Raw genomic sequence first — 25,976 nt, forward strand, 5'->3', positions numbered from 1 at the left:
TATATGCAGCTAGATTAACGCTCAAATGAAAACCTTTGTACGCATCAGGATTTTTGATTTCTCCTCATCAGTCGTTGAGATCTATTAGCATTGGCATTTATAGATAGTCCCATACTCCAGTCTGAATGATGTGTTGACGTACAGACAAGCAGAATAAAATGTGACTACACCTTGATTTCCCACTATTACTTTTAGTCTTTCTAGTGTTTACCAGTCCCCATCTTTTAGAAACCAAAACTCTATTTAAACTATTGCACAAAGCTGAGACCTTTTTTTCTTTTTCTTTTTTGTTTGTTTGTTACATTTGTTTACCTCGTATAGTGTGTACTTCAGCTTTGATCTGCAACATGGGACATTTTCTTTTGGAAATGCTCATTTTGAATTAGTTTTGATACCGAGAAAATTAATTTTCTTGAAAGTTTGTCAGTTCATCACTTGAGGCCAGTTATCTAAACATTCAAATCGTGTGATTTTTGAGATTATATCAATATATATAAATATGCTTTTAGTCCATTTTCGGAAATTTGTAGTTTTTTCACCACGGCTGACGTCACTAACCTTCGCGGCAGTCTGATTATTACGTCGCCTAGTTGAAGTGCGTCTGATTTCCTAACTCCTCTCCTAACACCTTTCCTTAACCCCGTGTTGTCATCCACGGGGTTAAGGAAAAGTGGATAGGAAAGGAGATAGGAGGGACTATTCGGACGCAGCCAAAGTCTATCATATTTCCGTGTACACACCTGACACCTGCTGGATATAAAAGTGTACTGCAGGCATTTACATTCCCATCATGGCCGGCTCATTTAAATATCCCATTAAACGGTGACAGTTAAATTAAAATAGTTTAAAAAGTCAATACATGTAAACTGAATCCACGTCCACCGCAAATCCTTTAGTTTTTTTTTGTCATTTTGGGTTAATTTTGTTCTTTTCAACGAAAGTAGCCAATCAGCGAGAAGGCTGAACCACTCTGAAATCTGGCGAGGGGGGTTAGAATCACACTTGTATGTTTAAATCTTATATTTATTCGAACAAATTTTAAGCACTCGATCGAAATGTCATGTCAACTTTTGTTTACCGTCACATGGTGGTGTTTCGGACGAAACTAATGGGTAAAGCTAAAGCTGTGTTTATGATCCACCCCTGTGTGAGGGAACGTTGGTAGCGCCTGTTGCCGCTGTGAGTTGTTCTCCTTCCTGATTGACTCAAGCTCTGCCACTGAAGCCGCTGATGTCGCTTTAGTGAGATGGGTGAGTCCATGACAATTTATCCAATTTTGCGTTTTACTCCCTGAACAATGGGTCTTTCTAAGACACTGATATGTATGGCGGGCACATTCTTACCACAGCCTGTCAATATGTAGTTGTCTCAGTATAGTTTAGACCTCTTTTATGCCCTTGCGTCCTGTCATCCTCCCGCTGTGCTTGGCTTTTTTTTTGTCGTAGTGTTGAGACAGTCTTTAGTGTTTACGGAAAAGCGACGTGAGTAAATGCAAATAAAAGACGGTATTTTAAACTTAAAAGCTTCTGGTAACTGGTGAAAATGGACAAAAAGCTGAAGCCGTGTGTGTGTGTGTGTGTGTGTGTGTGTGTGTGTGTGTGTGTGTGTGTGTGTGTGTGTGTGTGTGTGTGTGTGTGTGTGAGATCACTCACACAGACAGAGCAAATAAATGTTTAATCTCTCAGTAGACGTGAATGGAAGGAAAGTGAAAGCAGTCTTGTGTCAATCGTTAAAAAGGTAAATATTGCATCATAAATTATGTCGATCAGTGATAGTATTTAAAACTAGATATCAATTATAACATTGGTCACCTTATTTAGTAGAGCTGGGTATCAATTCAGATTTCTCAAATCGATTCACGATTCAATTCGATTTTCAATGAAAGAATTTCACAATTTGACTTGAATAGTGGTTATAAATATAACTTTCTTAAAGCAGTAGAAAAACATTTATTTAAATTAAAGGGCCTATATAAATCTACTTTTTGAGCTTTTAACCTTGTTACAATGTTCATTCCTTATCAAAAATACCCCTGAAGTATTATTGGGCTTCCTTCCTGCATCTTCAGCAATCCTCACTAATTTTGCTCTCTGAGCTGCTGCTCTGCCCTCCTCTGAAAAACGAGCGGAAAAACTTTTGTGTCATCACTAAAGTCTGAATTGCCCCCTCCTGCTGCCGGTGTAAGTACCAAATGCAAGTATATCCAACTGCAGCTCCGGGTACAGTAAAGGCGACGCCCCCTACAAACCACGCCCAGGCAAGAAATTTTTCAATGCGCTGAGTCGTTCCATTGTTAGTATTCATTCTATCGCCTCGTACATACACTGCAATACACTATTCCTGCAGTTAATACTAATAGAACTGAGGAGGAGGAGGAGGAGAAGATGTTCATTGGCTCTACATTATCGAGGGAGTGGCTTGGCTTTATTTGCGCCTCGGAGCCGTTTCTGGATTCACCGAAGCTGCGCTCGGAAGAGAGTCACTTTCAGTGCTACTTCCGTCTCGCCCTTGCCCAGTTTGATGACCTGCTGACCCATATCGGCGCTCACATCTCCTACCAGGACACCAACTACAGGCACTCTAGTCCAGCAGAAGAGCGCCTGTCCATCTGTCTCCGCCTCCTCTCTTCTCCTTATTCTGAATACGTTACGGTTGGGGAACGCTCCTGATTGGTTGACGTGCCGCGGTATGCCCCAAAAGTTCAACAATCCCAACTCCACCGTCTGCCATGTTGGAGGAGCCGGACGCACGTCAAAAGCGTCAGCCGCGCAAAAAAGCCTCAAAACGCGCCGCACAGGAGGCGCGGGACGCACAGCGGGATCTCTGACGCTCACTAGAAGCGTGTCCACCATATATTGTGAATGTACACCTGCTGCTTTTAACGTGTTTAGTGTGAATGCGCCATTATCAGCCAGTGAGTGTTTGAAGCAGCAGAATGACTCTGCTGCGACTGTGATAAACACAGCCTGAAGCGCTGAGACGGACTCACAATCACAATAGTCGCTTAAATAGCCATGTGTTTTACTGTAATGTGCAGTTTTTTGGCTGAAAACAATAACAGTGTGTTGATAGCAGAAGGAAAATCGCTTTGGTGATCATTGATCACCCTTGCAAGAGCGAGGCATGAAGTCTGCGTCTATAGACACGCCCACTCGTGAATATGCACGAAGACCCCAAAACATCCCGTTTTTAGAGCTGCTCAGAAAGTCCCTTTTCAGAGGCTAAAACTCTGGAAAACAGGCAAGTTTTGGAAAATAAACCTTAAATACTATGTTGTTGGGGTTCTTAGAACAAATGGAGATGGGTGAAAAATAGCATAATACTGGACCTTTAAGAGTTAATCCTACAGCACTGCATTACATGGTACAAAAATGTATAATACGGTTTTATGAATCAATTAAGATGAATTAATCTTTTTTTAAATTTTTTTTTTAACCCAGCTCTGCTCTTACTTGCAAACACTCTCAATCTTTTAAATTGCCTCTGATGGTGTGCTGTGGTATCAGGCAGGCACATAAATGTTACAGCTCATCTTTGTAGGCACTCAAGATGGAGCTTCACCTTCAACATTCAACAGACAATCTATGGGAGTGATTTGGAAGTTGATAATTACCATCACATTCTATGAATAAAATCATGCAAATATCTGGTAAGAAAAGTGAAAAACAGTGCATGGCTTGCCACTAATGCATTCTAATCATTGCTTTGGCCAGCATCCGATTTTTGGATTCTCTGTATTAAAGGCAACATGGATGTAAAAAAACAACATGGCCAGAGCACACGGTTGAGGTAATCATTCAAACATATCAATTCAGTATCTGTAAACAAGTAGGGTCATATACATTGTATTTATGTTGCCAGTGTATATAGACTTACAGTATACAGTTATATACAGAGAAAACTTGGCTTAGACTACAATAGCAGATAACAGCTAACCGCAATCTGACTCTGGGAAGCAACCGGGACCTGAGGGACGGGGGTGTTATCAGTCGTCACATGCATCCGCGGGCTGAGTCTCGATCTGACACCAGGCAGGCGGTTGTCTTCTTGTCCGTCTTTAGGTCACGAGGTCAAATCCTCAGCAGAGAAGCCCACAGGGAGGCTAACCGTTTCTTCTACACCATATTTTATACACCTTCAGCACTCCCAGCTTGAAGGCACAAAATATTTTCTTTAAAAGCCACATTTTATGTTAAGATGGACATCATTAAAACACCTTGCAGAAGCACTTTCCAGGTTGAATAGATTAATTTAGCATTTAAAATGGTAACACAAGGACTTTAAAAATTATTAGCTGCTGCTTAATGTGGATTTTATTCTTTTTGTTCATTTTTTTGCAGTGAGAGTAATACTGAATCTGAAGCCTGCCAAGGAGCACATCAATAAACTCCCACATGAGCCTGCACTTCTGCCCCTGAACATTGCGCCTTAGATGCCACTCAGCCTCTGCTTCTGCAAATGGCTTGCTGTCTAAAGGACGAGCTCCTTTGTTCTATCTGCCTCAGCATCTACCACGACCCCGTCAGCTTTGGCTGCGAGCACTACTTCTGCCGAAAGTGCATCACAGAACACTGGAGCCGGCAGGAGCCTCACGGAGCGAGGGACTGCCCCGAGTGTCGGAGGACCTTCGCCGATCCACTTTTGTCACCAAGTCTTAAGTTGTCCAACATTGTCGAGAGATACTCGGCCTTCCCACTTGACGCCATCCTTAATGCTAAAAGGAGCACCTACCCGTGCAAAGACCACGAGAAGGTGAAGCTCTTCTGTCTCACTGACAAAAACCTTGTGTGCTTCTTCTGCGACGAACCAGCTCTCCACGAACAACACCAAGTGACCAGCATTGACGAGGCGTACGAAGAGATACAGGTCAGTTTGGTGACAGATCATTAGCGAGGGTAATGTTGACGTTTTCTTCTGTGCACACACTCACTCGGTTGCACTCATTTACCCCCATTGGAGCTGCCCACTTTGTTCAAAATTTAGTTATTTGTTGATCGACCGAAGAATTTCAGGGAGTCTTTGCTTTAAACACTTGGGGCACAGTAGGTGTTGAGGAATGAGACCCAGCAATTCATTTTTTCACGATGCCTATATTAGTGTGCTGAGCTCAGATCATTATTGGATTCCAGTTAGTAGCCCTCATTATGATGCAATGATCACAGGTCAGTGGATTTGCTTTCTGAGGAGCAGGCAGCAGAGGAAAAAAGAGCTTCAGGTTGCCTGGTAAACTAAAAACTGACTATGGGCACTGTTGCATGCTAGAAGTACCATAATTATCAAATAGAAAGTGTGTTCTGCATTAGAAAACTTTCATTTTCTTTCAGTGTTTTCATTTTGAAACTCATGACTGACTCTTTAAAACATGCTTGTGTTTTCTTTTTGTAAGATATATCTATTTGTCATTATTTGTCAACCTTTCAGAAAATTGTCCCAGTCAATGGACTATTGTCTCTGTTGTTGCTCTTGACAGGTGTTTGAAAACACCGGTTGTCAATATTTGCTATTTGATTGTCCCTAGAAGGTAACAATACGCTGTTTTGCTTGTTTGGGTAGGTGCTGCATGTATTGAAAGCTTACCTAGAAGGGAGACAGGAAATAAGAATAAATCCCAGCTCATTGATTGGTCAGGATCAGCTTGAATGCATCTAAATGAGAGGCGTATTGTACCCAAATTTTCCTATTAGACCAACTTGGAAATAAATAGAGCCGTTTGTGGCTCCTGGAATACAATGAGTGTAATGCCCCTAATCTAAGAAAACAAACACTGGTTCTTATAACTGGGCAAACAGCACTAGTGTACAGGTTGCTTAACTAGCATGCAGTATTTTTACGGTTTTGCTTTACCATAAACCTCAAAAATTAAATGTGAAAGGACACCAAACCTTGTAATTACTCCTGCTCTCTGTCTGATTTTCTTTACCAAGCATTTTGAAAAAATCAAGGCCTTCGTTATTCAGTTCATTCTGGAATGACACAATATTTGCATGTCAAATGCATTCTTTGTTTTCTTACCATTTCTGCCATATCTGTGCTATTCCCTCAGCAGCATAGTGATACAATATTTAAGAATGTTGTATTTCACATCTTGGTCTTCAGTTTAGAATAAATGAAATTTGAATTTACAGGCAGATGTAATGTTTTAGGATATATATATATTTTTTTCTCCCTCACTATTTGAATAATTCTGGTCCTGCTGAGACAAAATCTCATAACTGTGATATGAAGCTTTTAATCATGGTTTTCTTTTGCTGCGGTATGCAGAGCAGCACATTCCAGGCTAATCTTATGGGGGTCTGTTTTATATTTCTTGTCTATTCTTACCAGTTTAGATATTTGTATCTACTTTGTCTGCCTCTTGTTGTCTTTTCTGTTTCTTTCTAAGAAAGGTTTTTTGTTTATAACATTATTTTATTTGGTTGTAAGTTTTTTATATAATACCTGTTTTTGTTGTGTTAATTTTTGTAAATTTTGTTATTTCTTTTTGGACAAAAACTCAGGTTTGTGATGTATAAACTATGAGCCTGTGAAGTTACAAGCACCCAATAAAAAAAAAAATCTAATTCATCATTTTGTAAAAACCTTTGGTAAACAGTAAGGAGAGCCAATAACAAAAGGACAGTAACTGTAATTGACTAAACTTTTGAAAATCTTCCCTGCTTGAAGCTGTGATGTTTAATCGTCCATTTGCACCATATGCCTAAGAAATGCAGTTGCTCTGTAATTAGCTTACTCTTCCCCACTGCTTTAATTAGCTAAGAATATACAATTTTCTGATTGCAGCATAGTTTGAAACTTTAGAGTGGTTAATAAACTATCTTATCTGTTTTGGAATGCCTCAAATTACCAAAATTCAATTGTTCTTGCATATTTCATTGCAAATATTCACTCACTCTGAGTGGCTGTTTGTCACAAGTCTCAAAGAAAGAAAAGGATCACTGCCTGTGTAACCTTCATCTTCACACATTTTTCTCATTGAAGCTCTGTTTTCAAATCTGCTATTGCTAATTTAAAAGAGTGAGCATTAATAATTTTTGTAGAATTCTAGACACCAAAAGACATCAGCTGTTAAGGTGTACCTAGAGTGAATTGTAATTGTAAGCTCTCTCAAAAAATCCTATATAATACTAGAGGTTTAGTCTGTGTTTTTTTTTTTTTTTTTTTTAATAAAAAAGAAGTACGGGAGACACAGTGGCCACCATTATGCTCACCTCAGATGCCGGTAGTGATGTCGGGCCATGCCAGTTAGGGTCTGCAATGGGTACTTCTGGTTAGGATTTTCCTTCTCTAAATGGCTTCAATGTCTTTCAAGACTCGTCTACCAGTAAGTCCACTCTCTCTCTCCTACCTCATGTCGCTCAGCTTGATCTCCATCCCATCTCGTATGTAAACAGTTTAGCTCATTGCCGGCTGTAGATTCTCAGGCCCAAAGTTGCTCCAACCCACACCCTTGTTTTCCGTAGAAATTAATAAAACAATATTTAAGAAAATGTGGAGAAAACCACCACAGAAACTTATCGTCACACTAAGACTGGCTGTTTCCCATGGATTATATTTTCAGGTTTAAAATTGTTCACAAAAATATTTTACATGTCTTTCTAATTAGATATGCATATTTTGTTTATTGGTAAGTGGTAGTTCTTATTTGTTTTCTAACCAGGCTGAGTCTGGAAGCTTGAGAAAGGTCACAAGTGTGTAATCTTGAAGCTGAAGCAATTAGACTCAGCACAAGATTTTTCTCCTTTTTCTTTTTGGACATCAGCTGGCCCCAGGGTTTTGAGCCTCTTTTCAAGACAGAAATCCGGCGTTCTGTGATCTGCCAGGAGTGCCTGAGCGTCCCTTGGTTCACAATCCTGAAAGAGATTTGAGGCCCCATTGGAAATAACTATGTTCCATGATGAGCTTGGCATCCACGCCTTTATAAATCTACAAGTGGGGTGGTTTGTTGTGTGATGACTCATCGTTGGCAGACAAACACAAAACTACTGAAAGAAGCAGGAGATGCTTGAATGTTTGAGGTGGTAATGTTCCTTCTGTTAGTCTGAATTTCTAATCTTGGCAGAACTACATGTTATGAATGTCAGGTGACATGAGGCTGTTTTCCCTAGTTGTCTTATTGTTTGTATCCATCAAACTTTTTGGACATTGTGTGTCAAACGCAAAGAAATCTATTAGAGAGACTCGGATTTCCCTTATAGCTTGACAATACTTAACTAAATTCCAAAACAACATGTTGGTCATATCCGAAAGTATGGAAACAGTCGCTCCGTGTTTTGTCTGTCTGGGTTAGAGGTGCATTTCCTGTGTGTGCCAACACACCATGGCCTCTTTAAACTGAACCTTGGAATTTTGTCTTGTGGGAAAGCTTCGGTGGGTCGTGTGCCACCTTGGTATCTTTGTCATGAATTGTTTGACAATTTGGGAAAGGGATGTTTAACTGGCTCTAGCTGCATCTTTCAATTTATTTATCCATTGTTTATAGTTTTACCTGGGCTTTCAGGATATACCTTATCAATGTTGAGTCGATCACTTTGGTGACTTTGCAAAGCAGTAGGATAACAATTCCTGTGGTAAATGGTAAATTAGACCAATGTTATGCAGGTGATTGTGATGTTTTTTGGACAAAAGAAAACCCTTAATATTTGTATCGGCTAATAAATCAGTTATACCTGTTCAAAGGGTTGCTGGAGCTTGTGCTTACCCAGGAAACAAGAAGATGTACAGACTGGCAATTTACCCAGCTTGCCTCATTGCTGCCATTCTAAGGTAGCCAATGTGTCTCTCACACACAGTCAAATGAAAAGCTTCCCCAAAAAGAGACCCCAAAGCAGCAATTACCAAACTCAACAATGCAATGGCCTACTTACAAATTAATAGTCATTTAGTGCTTCTCCAACCTTGAAATATCCAACATGAATAAAAAATTCAGACACCGTCTAAAGCCAATATTGTGCACATTATGGGATGACCGTGGCTCAGGTGGTAGAGAGGTTGTCTTCTGATGGAGAAGTTGGGGGTTTGATTCCAGGGCTATCCCTGTCTATGTGTCGAAATGTCAATGGCAAGACATTGAAACCTAAGTTGCTCCCATTGGTTGACTAGTGCCTTGCATTCATTCTAGCTCAGTCCCATTGGTGTGTGAATGGGTGAATGAGCTGATATTGTGAAGCGCTTTGGGACTTCCTCGGTGGGGATAAAGCGCTATATAAATCAAGTCCTTTCACTATTAAAAATACACTCAGGCAATGCAAACTATCTTAGGTCTTATTCTGCATTCACTGTGTTCAAGCATAGTGTCTTGTGTCATAGCATATCAGCTCTCTGTTTGTCGGTATTTCTGGATTACTCACATAGTGACAAGTGCAGCCTTTGGTTAGTCAGTAACAGGATGTAATCTCCTTAGCTTAGCATCTCACCCTAGTGACCTCAAGCCCAGAGTCCTGTTACTGGGCTGAGAGCTTTGCCTCCTGTTGATTTGCATGAGCTTCCACTGGAAATGCTTCAGTGGGAAAGTCTGCAGGCACACCCGTTGCAGCCCAGTCATTGTGCGGCAAAGAAGCCTACGTACAATGTACATCTGGCAAATATTCACTTGGATATCATATAGTTGCAAGCTTGCTGGTATGTCTCCACATAAAAGACATTGAGGTGGATTTATCTGCAGTCTTTCCATTTGCTTTACAGAGCAGAGGTTTCACAGAGATCTAATGCATTCTGATTAGTAGGAGGGCTTATTTCCGCAGTCACATTGGACAGCTTGGAGCACTATTTAAACCTCTGTATAAGGGGGAAAAGCACTTGTAAGTTATCTAAAAAAGTTTTTGAAAACTAAAGGTATAAAAAACTGCCCTTATCAGCTCTAGCAATCTACGAACAACATCCCAAGGACAATTTTAGAATTTGTTTTACCTTCCAGACTCATTTTGAACTCATTAAATAAGGTTACATTCAGTAGGCTACACATTCCTATCTACAGAGCTCCATTCCCTCACTCCAAAATAGACATGCTTTTTGTCCTGGAAAAAATATCCAGGGTTTTTTAATCAACAGGCTTAGTAGCGCGCACAATCCTGTCTCCTCCGTTAGTCATGCAACCAATGACATCTTCTGTGGGGCAGTCAGGCTGACTTTATTTTTCCCTGACGGAAGCTGTGGATTTCATCACATCACATCAAGGATGGTGGTCAAATTCTGCAGAGTACAAACAGGAATTGACATCAGGAGCCAAGTCTCTGTTTCCACAGCATTGCTGGTTCTGATGGACTCCTCCTGTAGTCTGTTTACCTAAAGGATGATTTGTGTTTTACCTGACATGTGGTTAAGACCAAAAAAGGAAAATCATAAGCATCTGTCTAATGTGTTTGTATTAGGAACTTTGTATTGGCCGCAATAGATTATATGAAACAATAAGCAGGCTAGTGTGCTGTGAGTTTGTTAATCTATCACATACTAAGGCTCTGGCATTATTTATAAAGTGTGTCCTCACTTTTCTTTGCACACCTCTTTGTTTTGCAGGGTTCTTTATGAACATCGAATTGGTCTTTAAAGCATCCCCTTGTTGCTTATAACAGGGCTATCTCTCACTCTTTGTCAGCACTTAGCTAAGAGCTATTTTTCTTTGAGCCTGCCATTTATGCATGGCCGTTCTACTGCAGTAATGAGTCAGGCAATTTCAAGGGCAACCATGGCTATCATCTCCCCTGTAGATTTGGTCTGTCTGTTCTCTTTTTATTTAGCAACTCCATCACTTACTTTCATTTGTGTGTCATTATTTTCCTCTTGGTTTGTGGCATTTTTCTTCTTTTTTTTTTTTTTTTTTTTAAGGGGTTTTGTCTACACTCTCACACCCTATACTGATCACAACCATGACAGCTTACACAGCTTGATCTTGGTGTTCTGGCAGAGGGGCTGCAGTCAGGCTGAAATGGAGTCACAGAGAAGACAAATCAAATTTGAGATGGCCTGGCTTTACAGTAATTGAGCAGAGATTGCTTGCATCTTTCACTGCACTTGGGATGTTTTCCTCAGTCTTGGCTGAAAAACAGTAGCCACAGGACAAAGTGTGTGTTATAGAATGTTTGATTACTTTTACATGTGCCTCTTAGGTCAAATCAAATGTCTGTTAAAAGGTATCAACCTTTTGCCATTGCTTTTTCATCGTGTCTGGTTTTAGCAGAAAAAACAGAAGTTGCTACACGTTTTTTTGATGATACTCTGAGCATGAGATCAGCTTTGTTTCTTTAGCGAATTTTTGATATAATAGGATTTCTTTATCACAGATGCTTGCATATGGGAAGATAATTTATTTCCCAGTGGTCAAGTTGCTATGGTAAATTAACTGTCCTATTTATAGTATTTGTTTGTATTCAACAACAAGCATGTAGTCAATTTAAATAATTTCAGTTTAAATGTTTCAAGGTAATATTGGTCATTCAATGTGATTTTGATGCTGTCATGCTTTGCTTGAATAATCACATTTCATATTTGTAATGCTATAGTTTTTTAGATTTTTTTAGCACTGATACTCAGAAAGGAATCATCTTAAGTCTTTTTTAGGCTGGGCTACTGGACACAAAACTCCACTCAGTTTATTCTTCTTGTTGTTCTTCTTCTTCTTCTTCTGTAATTTGTGAACAGACCGGGCTGAAATATGGTAGGTATAATCTATGCATTTGTACACAGACGCTCGGAGCCCGATGTTTGATTTGGGACCCCAAAAGAAAACAAAAGTTGATTTTTCTTTTATTTGCGAGTCAAATATTACGACAGTTGGTGGTACCCAATCATTGGCACATACCAATATATGAATGGGGCCCATTTCCCCATATGAGTCACGGTGACTCCATTGGGCCCCATTTTTCAAATGACTACTTCTCCGTTAGTTCTTGTTAGATAGGAATGCAGTTTGGTATGAAAACTGTATGAATGAATATCATGAGACGTTCGTTTTCTCATTTGTTTGTGAGTCAAATATTGCGACAGTTGGTGGTACCGAATCATTGACACATACCAATATATGAATGGGTCCCATTCCTACGTATGTGTCACAGGTGCGCCAGGGGGCCCCATTTTTCAAATGACTATCCCTCCATTAATGCTCGTTGAATTGGGTTGTAATTTGGCATGGATATTCTATGAGCGGATGTCAAGAGCTTATCTGAACATAATTGTGTGATATGTCATTTCAAAGGCCATTCAACGTAGATTACGATTATACGTCGCACAATTTAATTTGTTTTACTCGCTGTAACAGTCATTTGACTGAATTTTCAGGAACGTGGTACTTGCTATTCAGCTCGGAAACATTCCGTGGGTCAGTGGGAACAATACTACTAGGAGCTTTACATTTATTCTGCACTTCTCTCAGTTGACCTATCTGTGTGACATAACCTCTACGAAGAGCATCAAATAAACATGAACAATGTTATTGAGCTTAAGTCTATTGTAGGATTGTTGGAATCTACAGCATTAAACCTCCAAATTAATCTGGTAGCTGAGTGTGCATCTGCTTAGCAACATGACAAATGATCCCTCTCCAAAAATAACTTCCTACATAGTGTGTATATTTCCACTCCCACATATGTGATAATTCCTTGTTGTTCTTGCAATGTATCTACTAGAGGTCTGCATACACCACTTAGCAAGTTTAACCTGCAGGTTGCTGGATTGCTTTACTTAAACTGGTCTGGCAGCCCAGCATGACATTGCTCACAAATGGAAAGGCAATTACCTGGGTTTTTTTTTTTGTAAAAAAAAAATAGAAGTATTGTCCTCAAAGTTTTGTGGCTTTAAGTGAGGCCCAATGCTGAGCCCTGGTTCTCTTGTGAGGCAGATTAATTTGGACTTCAGTGACACATCTAAAAAGATGACCCTAACCAAATCAAACCGTATTTATGCCACACCTTTCATACAATGAATTATCGAGCAATGTACAAAAGCATTGCCACTATAAACATACACACCCGCGCGCACACGCACACAGACACCTCATAAATCCCTCTTCTAACAGCCTTAACCCATCTCTCCCATCTCCACCCAGCCCTACCGCAAAGTTCTTAGGATATTGATATGTACTGTGAAACCAGATGAGAAAACAAGATTTATGAGAGCCGACAACACAGAGGAATACCACAGCTCATGGCCAAGAAAGACGAAAGGCCTGGTAAATACCCCGTCTGCCCAGACCGTAATGACTCCTGGACTCCACTGGGATTAATGCATAGATCTTAAATTTGGTGTGATGTGTATGCTTTTTTGTTGTAGTAAGCACTAAAGCAAATTTGGAAGTAATTAATGTCTTTAGATACTGCTTTAATTTAAGGGCAGACCCTAAAATGCATCATTCTCTAGTGTAATGAATTGTGTAAACAGATATGCACTGAAAAGGATTTAAAGAATAGCAAATATGATTAGGGGGTTGAGTAGTTTGGGGAATATAAATTGCAGATCTTGATATCCTATTTGTTTGGGAAATTGTAAAGCTTTACTTTGTGGGTTTTCTGACTGGGCCATTCTCTGATTAGTCCAGGAGTTAAAAACTGATTACAAGCCTTTGTTCTTGAAGGATCTGGTCTGGTATGAATGTGGCTGTAATCTTTTGTACCGTAATTCATTGTGTTCATAATTTGTTTCAGTTGGTTAAGTCTATATGGGCCTTTGTTATACCAGTTATATATTTACTTTATATAAATAATCTACACTATTCCACCATCAAGTCTACACGAGCAACACAGCATTTCCCAAACCTTCCATTAAAGCTCTCTCTATATTTTCTGTACAAGAGTCTCACAGTTGGTTTACAAACCACATGCTGCATGTAGAAAGAATGATTCAGATGTAGGTACTTAAATAAAGGATATGATTAAAACAGCTTGATTAGTTTTTTTAGAAAACATGTGGGGAGAGTATTTTTGAATATTTTACTCTACATCTCTCTCTACAAATACAGTCTGTCATTACACATGCTTAATGAGCCGACTTCACTGTCTGAATATTTTCTTGTTCTTCAGCAATTTTCCAGGAGTGCCAAGAAGATTTATTAGCATTTGGCAACATCACAACTTTGTATGTATGAGTGTGGATGTATTGCAGTTTCTAATAGATTGTATACATTTTTAGTGTCACATAAACTCTTTTCTTTTCTCTCTTTCTTTTTGAAGGGACTGGAAAGTACCCTATAGTTGGTGTTTTTGCCTTCAGCAGTAGATGTCACTTATTGATATATTTGTAGTACTGACTCACGTTGGCTTTTTGCCAAAAAAAAAAAAATCTTTTTTCCCCTCTTCTGGCAATTTAAAGTCTGCTTAAAAATAAATGAATGAATCATATTCTGCTTGGAAAATGCTTTTTTTATTTCTTCATTAATCTTTTTGTTTAATTAAAAGGGACCATGCATATTAATGAACATGTAAATGTAAATATGCCAGAATTAGCCAAAGGCTACTTTCCATTTGCAGTCGCTGGCAGATCAGAAGAACAAATATTACAATGACAAAAATACAAACAATTGACAACACGATGGAAAAACTGGACAATTGACACACACCAATTAGGCAGATTGGTTTCTTTCTACTTTTCTTATTTAACATTAGAAACATTTTGATATTGGTGGTCCAACACAATTTGCAGATTCCTTTTTCTTTTTCTTTTTTTTTTTTTTTTTTTACAATGTTTCTTGCTTTTTGCATGACTATAGTTAACTTAATACCCTTAAGTTCTACATTGTGGTTGTGATACTTTACAGTTTGATGTGACAAAAGTGGCACATATTTTATATATTTTCTTGACTTTGAATGAAGAGATTAAGAGACAAGAATGCACACACTTTTTTGGTCCTAAAGAGCTGCTGGCAAGCTGCAGTCTGTTTTCAAGTGCACACCAGTGCTTCCACCAGCATCCATGCTGTTAGGATGAAGAAGAGACCAACCGATCTGTTTGTTATCTCAACCATGTGGCTCTGGCCCGCAGGCCACGACATCATGTTTTATGTTGTTTGTGTGCATGACACAAGTTACATGGTTTCATATCAGCAACATGCTGACTGTAGAGGTCTGACTAATCCTAAGAAGCTTTTTTAAGTGATGACACAAGCTTGCATTTAGTTATGGTGAAAATCCGCTCTCACTCAAACACACTGTGTCTGTGTGTGTGTCATACACAGATTCATGCAAGTAATGTTTATTTTACAAATGAAGGCAAAACTTTGCAATGTTGATAAAAACTGAAAATTGTGCTCTTAATCAAAAGCCCTGAGACTCCAATGGGACAGCAGTGATGTCTTTTTTCATAGTTGACTATTGAAATAATTTAGCAACTGGTCACAATGTGGCTGCCTGTGATGTTTTTAAATGTATCCAAAACTTTGTAAAGAAAATGACCGATATAGGTATACACAAGTAGTGGTATCGAGTATACAACTGCTATTTATACTAGTGATGACCAAAATTCCCTCGCCACCAAAAATGGCCCAAAAGTGCATTTTCAGTTTCCAGCCTTGGTTGGTAATAATTTGTATAATTTATTTTGATGTTTTGGTATTCGGCCTTGTTTTTCTCATTTTCATTTTTCGGTTTCGGCCAAGAATTTAAATTTCGGTCCATCTCTAGTTTATACTTTTTCAAAGGTTCTGATTTTAGTCTGATACCACATTTAGTCATTGTAGCGTCAACCAAATAGCTTTTTAGTTCATGTAAGTAAAAAGGCAAATAACTGCATAGTGCATTTGAGAATTTGTAGTTTGGTATCAGTAGTTGTACCAAAGGCTGAAGGAGCGACAGGAAAAGAGAAACAATCAGTGGCAGCAACAATCAAAGCACTAGCCCAAAACAAAGCCTTGTGATCCGTCATCTATCTAACGCAGGGTTCTGATGTCTGATATTACTACAAGTTCATTCAGATGTACCATGACACACGGAGGCAGCTATTGCACACACACGCACACATCTACTCATACAGCTCTCTGCTAGGTTGATGGCTTAGTTTGTGTTGAATTCAAGCAGGCTTGTTAGGATGGTGTCAGCCACATCTCTGACTGCTCCTTCTAACATGTTTTCTTCTATTGAATAAAACATGATTTACGCTGCATTATTTTGCTCATTACAGCACTAATTAATAGTTCTTGGAAGAAGAGTTGTTGCTGTTCTGAAAATTATACTGACATGTTATTTGTCTGTTACACACAGTATTGTAAATATGTGCACATTATTAATTGGTTTTAGTATAAACTTTGCTGATCAGAATGTTGTACTGAAGAGAAAACACTGAGCTGTTGCTGCCTACCTATGACACCATCATTACTTGTCTGTGCTAACAATTAGCCCCTGTTTGTCTTTAGTCTACACTATAAAGTTTATCTAACGCCACATTGGCTCTGCAAACTGTTTATCCCTGTTCAAACCAGCAGACATCTTCCCTGTGCTGCCTTTGCAAAACCACACACATGGATGTACCAGACACCTCTGTCAGCAATCATTATTCTTTCCTTAAAATTAACTACAAACATTTATTCTTTCCAATTCTAGTTCAGTGTAATGGCATTACATTATACTGTATGAGCCCTTCTCCTTGCTGCAGGACATTGAGCAGCAGCCTTCAAGCATTTATAATTTACATGATGTGGCCTATATTCAGACAGTCAGTGGCTTTCTGGTTTCACATTAAGTCTGTTTCTTGTCTTCAGTTCCCTGAGGGCATGATCAAACCTGCTAAAATAAAGTGAGTTATTAAAGGTGCTAAAGGACTGGACCCTTTGCTGAATGAGCTAAACAAACTAAATCTCTGAGGGGAATAAGATGGTCAAAAAGTTAACGTACGTGCAAATAGGGGTATAAAGATTGTTCGATCAATGATTCATTGAAATTGCTTTCAGTTGTAAATATTTTATCCAGTTCCATTTTGACTTCCGCTTTGTTAAAACACCAAACGTTAGTTGGTGAGAAAAAAGAAAAAAATTCAAATAATGTTTTTCATGTAAATGCCTTAAACAGTTGGCCAATGAAATTCTCAATGTATCAATATTGTATTTTTGTTCTTTAATGTGGAAAAAACACAGATTATTGTCTGATATCAATCGCAGGTCTTTAAATCAAATTCAATCAAAATCGTATTGTGGCAGGCTTTGTGACATTGACAAATATCGAATTGTTGTTCTGATAATTGACATTGTATTGTATTGTAATGAATCAGGTGATTTACACCCCTACACTCAAACTTGTCTTTCAATACTTGAATACACCTGTTTAGGCTTACTTTTTTAATTAGGTTAAAGCGGAACTAAGTAACTTGCGCTTAGCGCTCCCCCTAAAGGTCCCTTTTGGTTACGTCACTGTCGTAAACACTCTGCACCCCCCGCCGCCTGTCCCACCCCACCGCTACATGTACACCTTTGCTCTCCCAAGATGGTAGAAGAAGGATAACACGAAGGAATGTCTGAAGAGGTGGGTACTATCGAACATGAACATCGCCAAGTCTGCGTCCAATTTACAGTTTTTTTTTTTTTTTTTCTTTGAGCTTTCGCCATCCAGCATGTGCCTTCCCCAAGCGGATTCATGTTTGAGCCCTCTGTCGATTCGATTCCCTTTTTTTTTTTTTTTTCTCCCATCCTCGGACAAAGATATTCGCTGCTTTTTTTTTTGCTGGCTCCGCCATGATATACGTTTAAGAAAAGTGAATTTGTAGACAACCGTGAGCAGCCACGGGGCTAGTGATAGTATGTATTGGGCTGTCGTAAAGCAGTACATCTTACCGCGAGGACGAGAACAGAGCTGCTTGACTGGTACGGCTCGTAGGCAGGAGAACTTACAACCGTGGTTTTCTGGCCATAGACAGCCGGGGGAGATGAAAAACCCCCCAATCACCCCATAAACACTTGAATTACCGTCCGAGGGACGACAAGAAGGATTTATGGTGAAAAAGTTACTTCGTTCTGCTTTAAGTTAAGACTAAAAAAACAAGAACTTCATCCAAATTTGCCATAGAAATTCACCAGGCCCAAGGTGTGTAGGAATATGTTGTGGGGACGCAGGATGTCTGCAAATCTTAACCATATTTACTACATTTGCCCTTGTCTGTCTGACTTAGATAGATGTTGGCGAATGAAGTGTTTCTGTCCTGCAGCCCTCCAAGGCCGACCTGCTCAGTCAGCTCAGCTGGCCTCCGTCCGCTCTGCTGGCTGATCACAGGCTGCAGGGACACACTGCACTGCTGACGCAGGAGAAAACAAGCTCAGAAATGAAGGATGCAGCTTGGTGTTTTTGGTCAAATGCAACCGATTTAATTAGGAACATTGTAAGCCAAAATCATGTACTATTTGATATATAGTTATTTTTAAATGAGTCCCTGCAAACCCCATTGAGCGGAGGGCATAATTCTATCTGTATTTAGTAATTAAGTAAGTAAATCTGACATGTGCATCATACAGCCACTACTACACTAGAGCCTGCCTTATTTGTTTGTTGCTTTTAAAATAGATTAATAAAAATAATAATTAAAAAAAAAAAGAAAGGCTGACCTAATCTTTTAATCCTCCAAAAAATATTTTAGATTTTACACTTATTTTAAACAAAAACACTTTGTAATTTCAGTGTAATTTCCCCTCAGTTAGATAAAATAACTTGCACAAATTGCATTTTTGCACTGGCCTACTAAATATTTAGAACTGTGACATTGCAATGTAATTAGGATAAAACCTATTCCCACATTAAAACAATAGTGTATTTTTCACAGGTCAATGAATCAATCATCATTTACTCCAAAAAAAAATGTAAAAGGTTGAAAATGCCTCTTGAAATGCTTTGATTTGGTTTCCACTGTAAACATTCCCATATTGACATTTTCAGAATAGTTTCGTGCATTTGGATTGTGGATGTTTCTAATAATTCTGGTTCAAATTAGCTTGTCCTCTGGCTTCACACATGCCTTGTTTTAAAAGAGCAATTATAGCTCCTCCTACCAAACAACAGGAGAGTAAGAGCTGCAAATAGTGGTAATAATTTATACAACTAATGCATATTTTGTATTATTGATATACACACTAATATATAACCTAAACATGTAATTGTTCTATTTAACATTGCTGTGCACCATTCAGCAGCACCAAGGTTGTAAAAGCTCATAATAAATCAATGAAGCCTGGCATTTACAATCAAGAGTCAGTTAAAAACAAAAACCACTACAACTTCTATGGATTGCATGTAGCGGTACATAATCACAGAGACTGCAAGTTAATTTATGACCTATTGCATAAAAGGTTGAACAACTGTTATAAATGTTGATAATTAAACCAATTTTGCAGTAAAACGCAACGAGCACAGCTTTACTAGTGTTTTAGTGAAACTGGCGTCTATTTGATTTATTGACTGACTTCTGCACACAACTACGGTAGCTAACACTGACTGAAATTGAAGCACCAGTTGATTCAAAGCATCTTTCAAGGCACTCATCAGTCTTTACTCGTGTTTGACCACAATAGTACACAGTGTGTGTGTCTGTTACTCTAAATGACTTTATAGAGGTTGTAACTTCATTTAATGCCAGGAGTTGATTAGTGTTTTTGCTCCTCTGTTAGTTGCTAGGCTATACTCTAACACAGGACCCGCTGTAGTAATAATATCAGATGATTCAATCAAAAAAAAAATTTCCTTCATTTTTAGTGGTTAGATTTCTAGGTAAATTTGCATGACTTGCGTTGCATGATAAGGAATTAGCCTGATGATGGACCTGATGGTCAGAGGGACAATGTGATTGGTTAGTAATTCAAGAAAGTTGTGGATATTGGATAAAATTGCAGATGCTTCAAGAAGAACTGACATTTTTTATTTAATCTGTGATAGAAATGCAGGTGGGGCACTGGTGTATCTCACCACATGGTTTGTTCTCTGAATATAGAAGCAGGCTGAAAAGCCTTTGCACATACCTGCAGCTGCCAAAAAAAAAGCATATTTCCCCCTGCTGTCTATAGTGCTGTAAATGAAGGAGTCAGACCTGCCAGTGTCTCTACAGTGTGGATCTGTATTAAACATGGCTCAGCTCTGACAATCGCTATGAGCCATGTTTATTAGATTGGAGGTATTGCAGAGTGCCTTGACATTTGTTATACATCAGCTGCTTTAACCTTCTCAGACAAGTGTATCTTCAACTATTCTACCTCTGTTGATAATATCCTGTTACTTAAAAATTAAAATGATAAATTGAACACATAAATTACAGATAAATCATATCATGATGAATTAGTTCCAATGACAGAAAAAAATCAGATTTTCTTGAGCCAATATTTGGAGCCAGTACTACCGATACTAGAAGGAAGATTTATTGAAATTAACAAAGGTGAGGTAGAACGACAAGTAAAAATATTTAACAAATATTAAAAACAGGTGCTGTAGAACTGCTCTGTAAATAATGCGGATCGGCGAACGCAGCAGCCTGCAACAGCCAATGCTGATGCACGTAAAAATCGCAAAAAACAAACAAAAAACACTGTTGGCCCCGTCCCTTTTATAAAAATGTAATGAGTAGTTGGTTAACATAGCATAGATCGTTCATTAGAGATTTTATAGTATAGACTGAGCGTGTCTTAACTGCTCCAGGAGCCCCGCCCATAATTGAGGCATTTTCTTTTTCCCCTAGTGGCAGGTCAGGAGAAAGCTGGGGGTTTAGTTACTTTTTAAGATAACTTACAGTACATAATTCAAGTAATGTTTGACAAACTCAAAACCTTCTGTTCTAAGACTTGAGTCGCAATGGTCAATTTTATAATTGTTTTTATGTCGTGCACTGACTGTCCACCCAGGAGCTGCTAACATGACAGGGTACAATGAGGGTACTGACAGTAGGGTGAGAGGATGAAATGATTTTTAGATTCGTAATCCTCTTAGCTGTGACACACACGCACATGCACAGAATTTTTGGTGACCTGATGTCCTGGAGAAATGTCATGTCACAGTTGTGTTGAGCAGATTTAACAGACTGAAGAGGCACCTCTACAGACACATGCGCAGCCATGCACACAGGCCAGCAGATGGACCAAAATGTCAGAGAGAGTTAATAACATCATTTACTGTTCTGTGTAGGGCTGGGCAATATGGACCAAAACTCATATCTCGACATTTTTTCTCAAAATGGCGATATACAATGTAAATCTTGATCATTTGAATTCATAATAAATCTGACAAGATAGAAAATTGTGGATTAAATATATTAATGCTATATGTCACACAGGCTCATGTATTAACAAACGGCTGCATAATATGTGCCACTTTTGGTTTTTTTCTCCTCTAAGGGACAGCACGTATGAGTGAGTTCTGTAGTGTGGCTTGTTTAGGGGGAGGTCTGATGTTGGATGCACTCAGCAGTAATCATCTAACTGAGTTTTTCATGCTCCTCTGAGAAGTAGACGAAGCAGCTGCTCCTAAAACAAGTATTTTGATACAAAATAAGCTATAGAAATATGTATATCGATATAGGTGACATTGTATTATTCTATATCACCAAAATAGAAATCTTGATATATCTTGAATATTGATATATATCACCCAGCCCTACTTCTGCGTGTATGTAATGTATTTTCACAATAATGAAGTAAAAGTGCAGGTTGTCTAATAATGTGGGTCTAAAAGAGGGAAAATGTTCTCTAACTCGGCTGCTCTCCCTTTCACGTGTGCTGTAATGGGCTCTGCTGCTTTATTTGGCTTTTCCTAAGGGACGATTTCAGTTTCCAGTAAGATTAATGTGGATTATATGACCGCATGTTATGTAGGTGGTTTAAGCCATTTAAGTATATGAAAAGGATTTCCTTTTTTCCAGGAATTGAGAGAGAGAGAGAGAGAGAGAGAGAGAGAGAGAGAGAGAGAGAGAGAGAGAGAGAGAGAGAGAGAGAGAGAGAGAGGAGAGAGAGAGGAGAGAGAGAGAGAAGAGAGAGAGAGAGAGAGAGAGAGAGAGAGAGAGAGAGAGAGAGAGAGAGAGAGAGAGAGAGAACAGAGAGAGAACAGAGAGAGAACAGAGAGAAAGATGCTTTTTGCTTAATATTTAAGTAAATTCTGGTTGATGTGAGGACCACAGAAGTTAAAGCTGTCTTCACCCTGATCAGTCAGTCCATGTTGGCGCTGCAGGGAAGAGGATCATGTTTTTGCTGCCAGTCTTCTACACTCTTATTGTGTGGGAGTGGCCTTTGACCCATTGCAGACGAAAGCATAGAGAAGAGGCGGAGAGCCTGCTGAGCTTTCCACACTCCTGTCATTAACATGGAGAGTCACGCTCCCCCTCTGCACCAACCTTTGTTTGTTCTGACTGTCCTTGAAGAACCAATGCATTTTATTTTTCCTGCTTTGCTGTGATGTCTCACCTACAATTTAAGGATTTTTTCACAAACACAAGTTTGTGGATATTTACCAAATTCCCAGATGCAGTTGTATGTCTTCTAGATCAGTGGTTCCCAAACAGGGGTACATGCACCCCTCAGGGTACAGCGGCACATTGCAGGGGATCCTCAGAAACATTTAACAATTAATTTAAAAATGATTGGGAAATGTTCCTGGTTCCTTTTAGGCTCTTTTTGGGACAAATTAACCACAAACTAATAGTACCATTGCTTAATAAGATACAATATTTTCTTGTAATTTATTGAAACAGGATTATTTTATGCTGTATCTGCTAGGGGTGTCCTGATCCCATATTGATATCGGATATCGGTCTGATATCAGCCAGAAAACGAATATTTGATTTTATTGGACTGCATTTAAAATCTGCAATATAATATACTGACTATTGGTTTTTTTTGTATTTATTTTTTCAATATCTTTTGTTTCTGGACATCCCACTTTAGATTCCACCAATTGTTTTACATTTGTAGATTAAGCCTTAAGGAACAAATGTTGTGAACCAATAAGACACTGTTAGAGGTTTGGGAGAGCCTGGTGTCCCACAAATGAAAAAGCAGATTAAATTATGGCGAAGTGCTTATAATATGAAGAGGGGTACACATGATTTGATAAGAATGCAGAGGGGTACACGGGACAAAAACAGATTAAGATGTTAAGTTGCTTTCTCGGCTTGTGGGGTTGATTTTTCTCTATTAAACCTGTAAGTTTTTGTGGAAACCTGCAACCGACAAAGGCTTGTTGTGTGACTGAAGCTTGAAACATAAAGTGGGCATGCAGGTTTACCCCCACTCACATACATTTTTGTCAATCCTGCATTATATGTCAAGTGAAGCCAAAATAAACACACTGACTAGCTGCCATGGGTTGACAGTTGTTCCACTAAGATGCAGAGAATGGCGCTGAAAAAGGCTAACACTGAGACAGAAGCTCTGCTAAAGCTAAATATATGCTGTTGACTCAGTGACTTAAAATACATTATTTCTGTATAGTGTTATCCTTGTGACATTTAGAATAATAGCCTGTACTGTCTCTGTCTAAATGGCCACAAACAATACTTTGAGGATAATGTTGTCGACTCTTCCCCACTCCTTCAATTTTCCTACCCTGACTCCCTCTTCCCTGTTCTTTTCTCCCTCACCTTGGTGTTCTTTTTTTATTCTTCCTTTCATAAAATTTTTGTTACCTTTCCTTAGGGAAGGCTGGTGATGGTCACAATTATGCAAAAATATTATTTAATTTGTAGGGGTGTCTCGATATCGGTCCGATATTAGCCTGAAAACAAATATCGGTTATCAGATTCAAATTTCAGGATTTTCCCATTTATTTTTATTTTTTTAATTATAATTTTTTTATTTGTTTTATTCAATTGTAGAATACTGTAGATATTATGTTAAAGGTTTACATGTATGTAACCAGTTGGTTAATAATAAATGGGTCAGTTTTTCTCATACCTACTGTTGCTGACTATTCTGTTCTCTGTTTGGGTAACGTCACTTGATCAAGTCTTTTCTAACTTTCCACACTACAAAATAAGTAATCGCTATTGGTATCTGCCGATACGCATGGCCTAGGTCTTAAGGACAGCCGGCTTGTATTCGGAGGGTCGTCGGTTCGAGTCTCAACCAGGCCAACACTATGGGATGTTGAGCAAGTCCTTTAACCTCAACCCAACTGCTCCCCATATTAACAAAACATGCGTTGCACTTCATGTAGTGTTGACTTTCGACAGCATTTACAAGGTAAAAAAGAGGCAAAAAAAAGAGCCTAATGTTGTGTTCCTTTGCTTGTCAACAATCTGTTTGCATGATGCAAATTGTATTTCTTTATAAAAGATAACATAATAATCTCCACATTTATGCAGTGGTTATAATAAACCTAAAGGTAACTTGAAAATAAATTGTATTGAGAAAACTTCTCTCCGTGCGGATGTAGTGGAAATCAAATTAAATTCTGCTTTACTTTTCTCCCTTTTCTTCTGATGAATGAGGTACTAAAGTGTGACTGTTTGTTTGTGTTGCAGAGGGAGATGAAGGAGCAGCTGGCGACCCTCCAGGACAGTGAGAAGGGACACACAGAGGCCCTGCAGCTGTTACAGAGACAACTCACTGAGACCAAAGTACTGTGACCATCAAATCATACTTTTCTCTTGTTGGATTTAGAAAATCAAATGAAACATTTAGTTTGTTTTTATTGTTGCCATCAAAATCAGATTCTTGCACACATTCATTTAGAAGTAGTCACTGGCATCGTATTCAGAACCCCAGCCACTTTTATTCAAAAAAGAGACTAGCAACAAATATCACTAATGTTTCCTGTGTTAAGTAGTTACTCACACACGTCCAGTCCTTTGCACATTAATTAACCAACAGCAGAGCCATAAATACCTGCGGGAGAGATGAGCATTAGAGTGGAAGTAAAAATTTTCAAAATAAAACACCTGGCAAAATCGACATATACTGAGTTTTCCATGGTATAGATCACACAGAATTAATTTCTTAGTTAATTTATTGGCTGTTTTACAAGAAATTAAGAATATTCCTGGAAAAATCCACAAATAGGATGTTCTGTCACATAAGTGGCAGCCCTGTTTTTTGTTATGCTGCTTCAAATTGGCTCGATGAAATGATGATTGACACCTTCTTAAGCCAATGGAGAGCCTCTTTTGTGAGGCGGCATGAGGGGACCCTTCAAACGACTCAACCAACAGTGTTCTGATGAGTTTCATCTGATGGATTCACACATGAATTGACCTCCTCACTGCCCCACATCTGCATATCAGTCCATTCACCGCTTTTTATGGTCAGTTTTTAGTGTAACCATGCTGCTGCTGCTGCACTGTGTGTCGGCTCTCCTTACCGTGAGATTTTCTACCAGCCTGAGGGTTCGGTGTGCCGATCGCTCATGAACAAACCCCTAACGTGGCGATTTAGCATCTTTTTGCGGTTTATTATTGCCAAGTATTAAAAACAAGCTAAGATATCTTTTGTTTAAAACATCATTGTATTTTTATTCACCCCCATCCTGCTGCATATGCATACTGCCCACATCACTCTTCCATGGAGAAACATTAGGTTTATGTTTATTAAGATCCCCATTAGCATAAGCAGCGTATTGCTTCAGCTACTCTTCCCAGAGTCGTTTTATATTACAACCAAAGTCATGTCATTTTCAGATTCTTTACTCATACAAACAAGCTTTCTCTTTTCAGTTAAAACACATTTCAGAACATTGAAGAACAAACAAGTACTTTTATGAATATTTACCATAATGTATTTTTTGTTGCTTTATACATGTATGAAAAGTGTTTGGTTGCTTCATATTCAGTGGTAAAGCTTGTTTGCTAAAGGAAGCAGGAAGTGCTCTAGAATTTCCTGGTAGATGCCACGTTGACCATAAATGATGCTTTTTCATAAGTTCTCCCAAACTTTGGGTTTTTGTGTCTGCTGCCTCTGCAGGACACCCAAATAAATAAACAAGTACCATAAATTCTTCTGTTCTCCACATGTGGAGCTGGATTCAGTAAAAACATCTTGGTTTTAATTACATTTGCTCACACATTCAATCACTTTTTCAAAAGCCCTGGTCCATTCATCCTCTTCTGACATG

At 38.8% G+C, this 25,976-nt stretch overlaps 1 protein-coding gene across 1 annotated transcript in view; it reads left to right on the top strand.

The window, feature by feature from the left end:
* Window positions 1–1,179: 1,179 nt before the first annotated feature.
* The window catches only part of trim62.1 (tripartite motif containing 62, tandem duplicate 1), a 30,962-nt gene continuing 6,165 nt past the window's right edge, over window positions 1,180–25,976 (top strand). The window contains exons 1-3 of the mRNA XM_028447688.1: window positions 1,180–1,250; window positions 4,341–4,866; window positions 24,391–24,486. Coding sequence (XP_028303489.1) covers window positions 4,459–4,866; window positions 24,391–24,486 — 504 coding nt within the window. The 5' untranslated portion in view covers window positions 1,180–1,250; window positions 4,341–4,458. The remainder of the gene's footprint in view (window positions 1,251–4,340; window positions 4,867–24,390; window positions 24,487–25,976) is intronic.

This window comes from Gouania willdenowi, chromosome 5 (assembly GCF_900634775.1).
Source record: "Gouania willdenowi chromosome 5, fGouWil2.1, whole genome shotgun sequence".
NCBI classification, from domain to species: Eukaryota; Metazoa; Chordata; class Actinopteri; order Blenniiformes; family Gobiesocidae; genus Gouania; species Gouania willdenowi.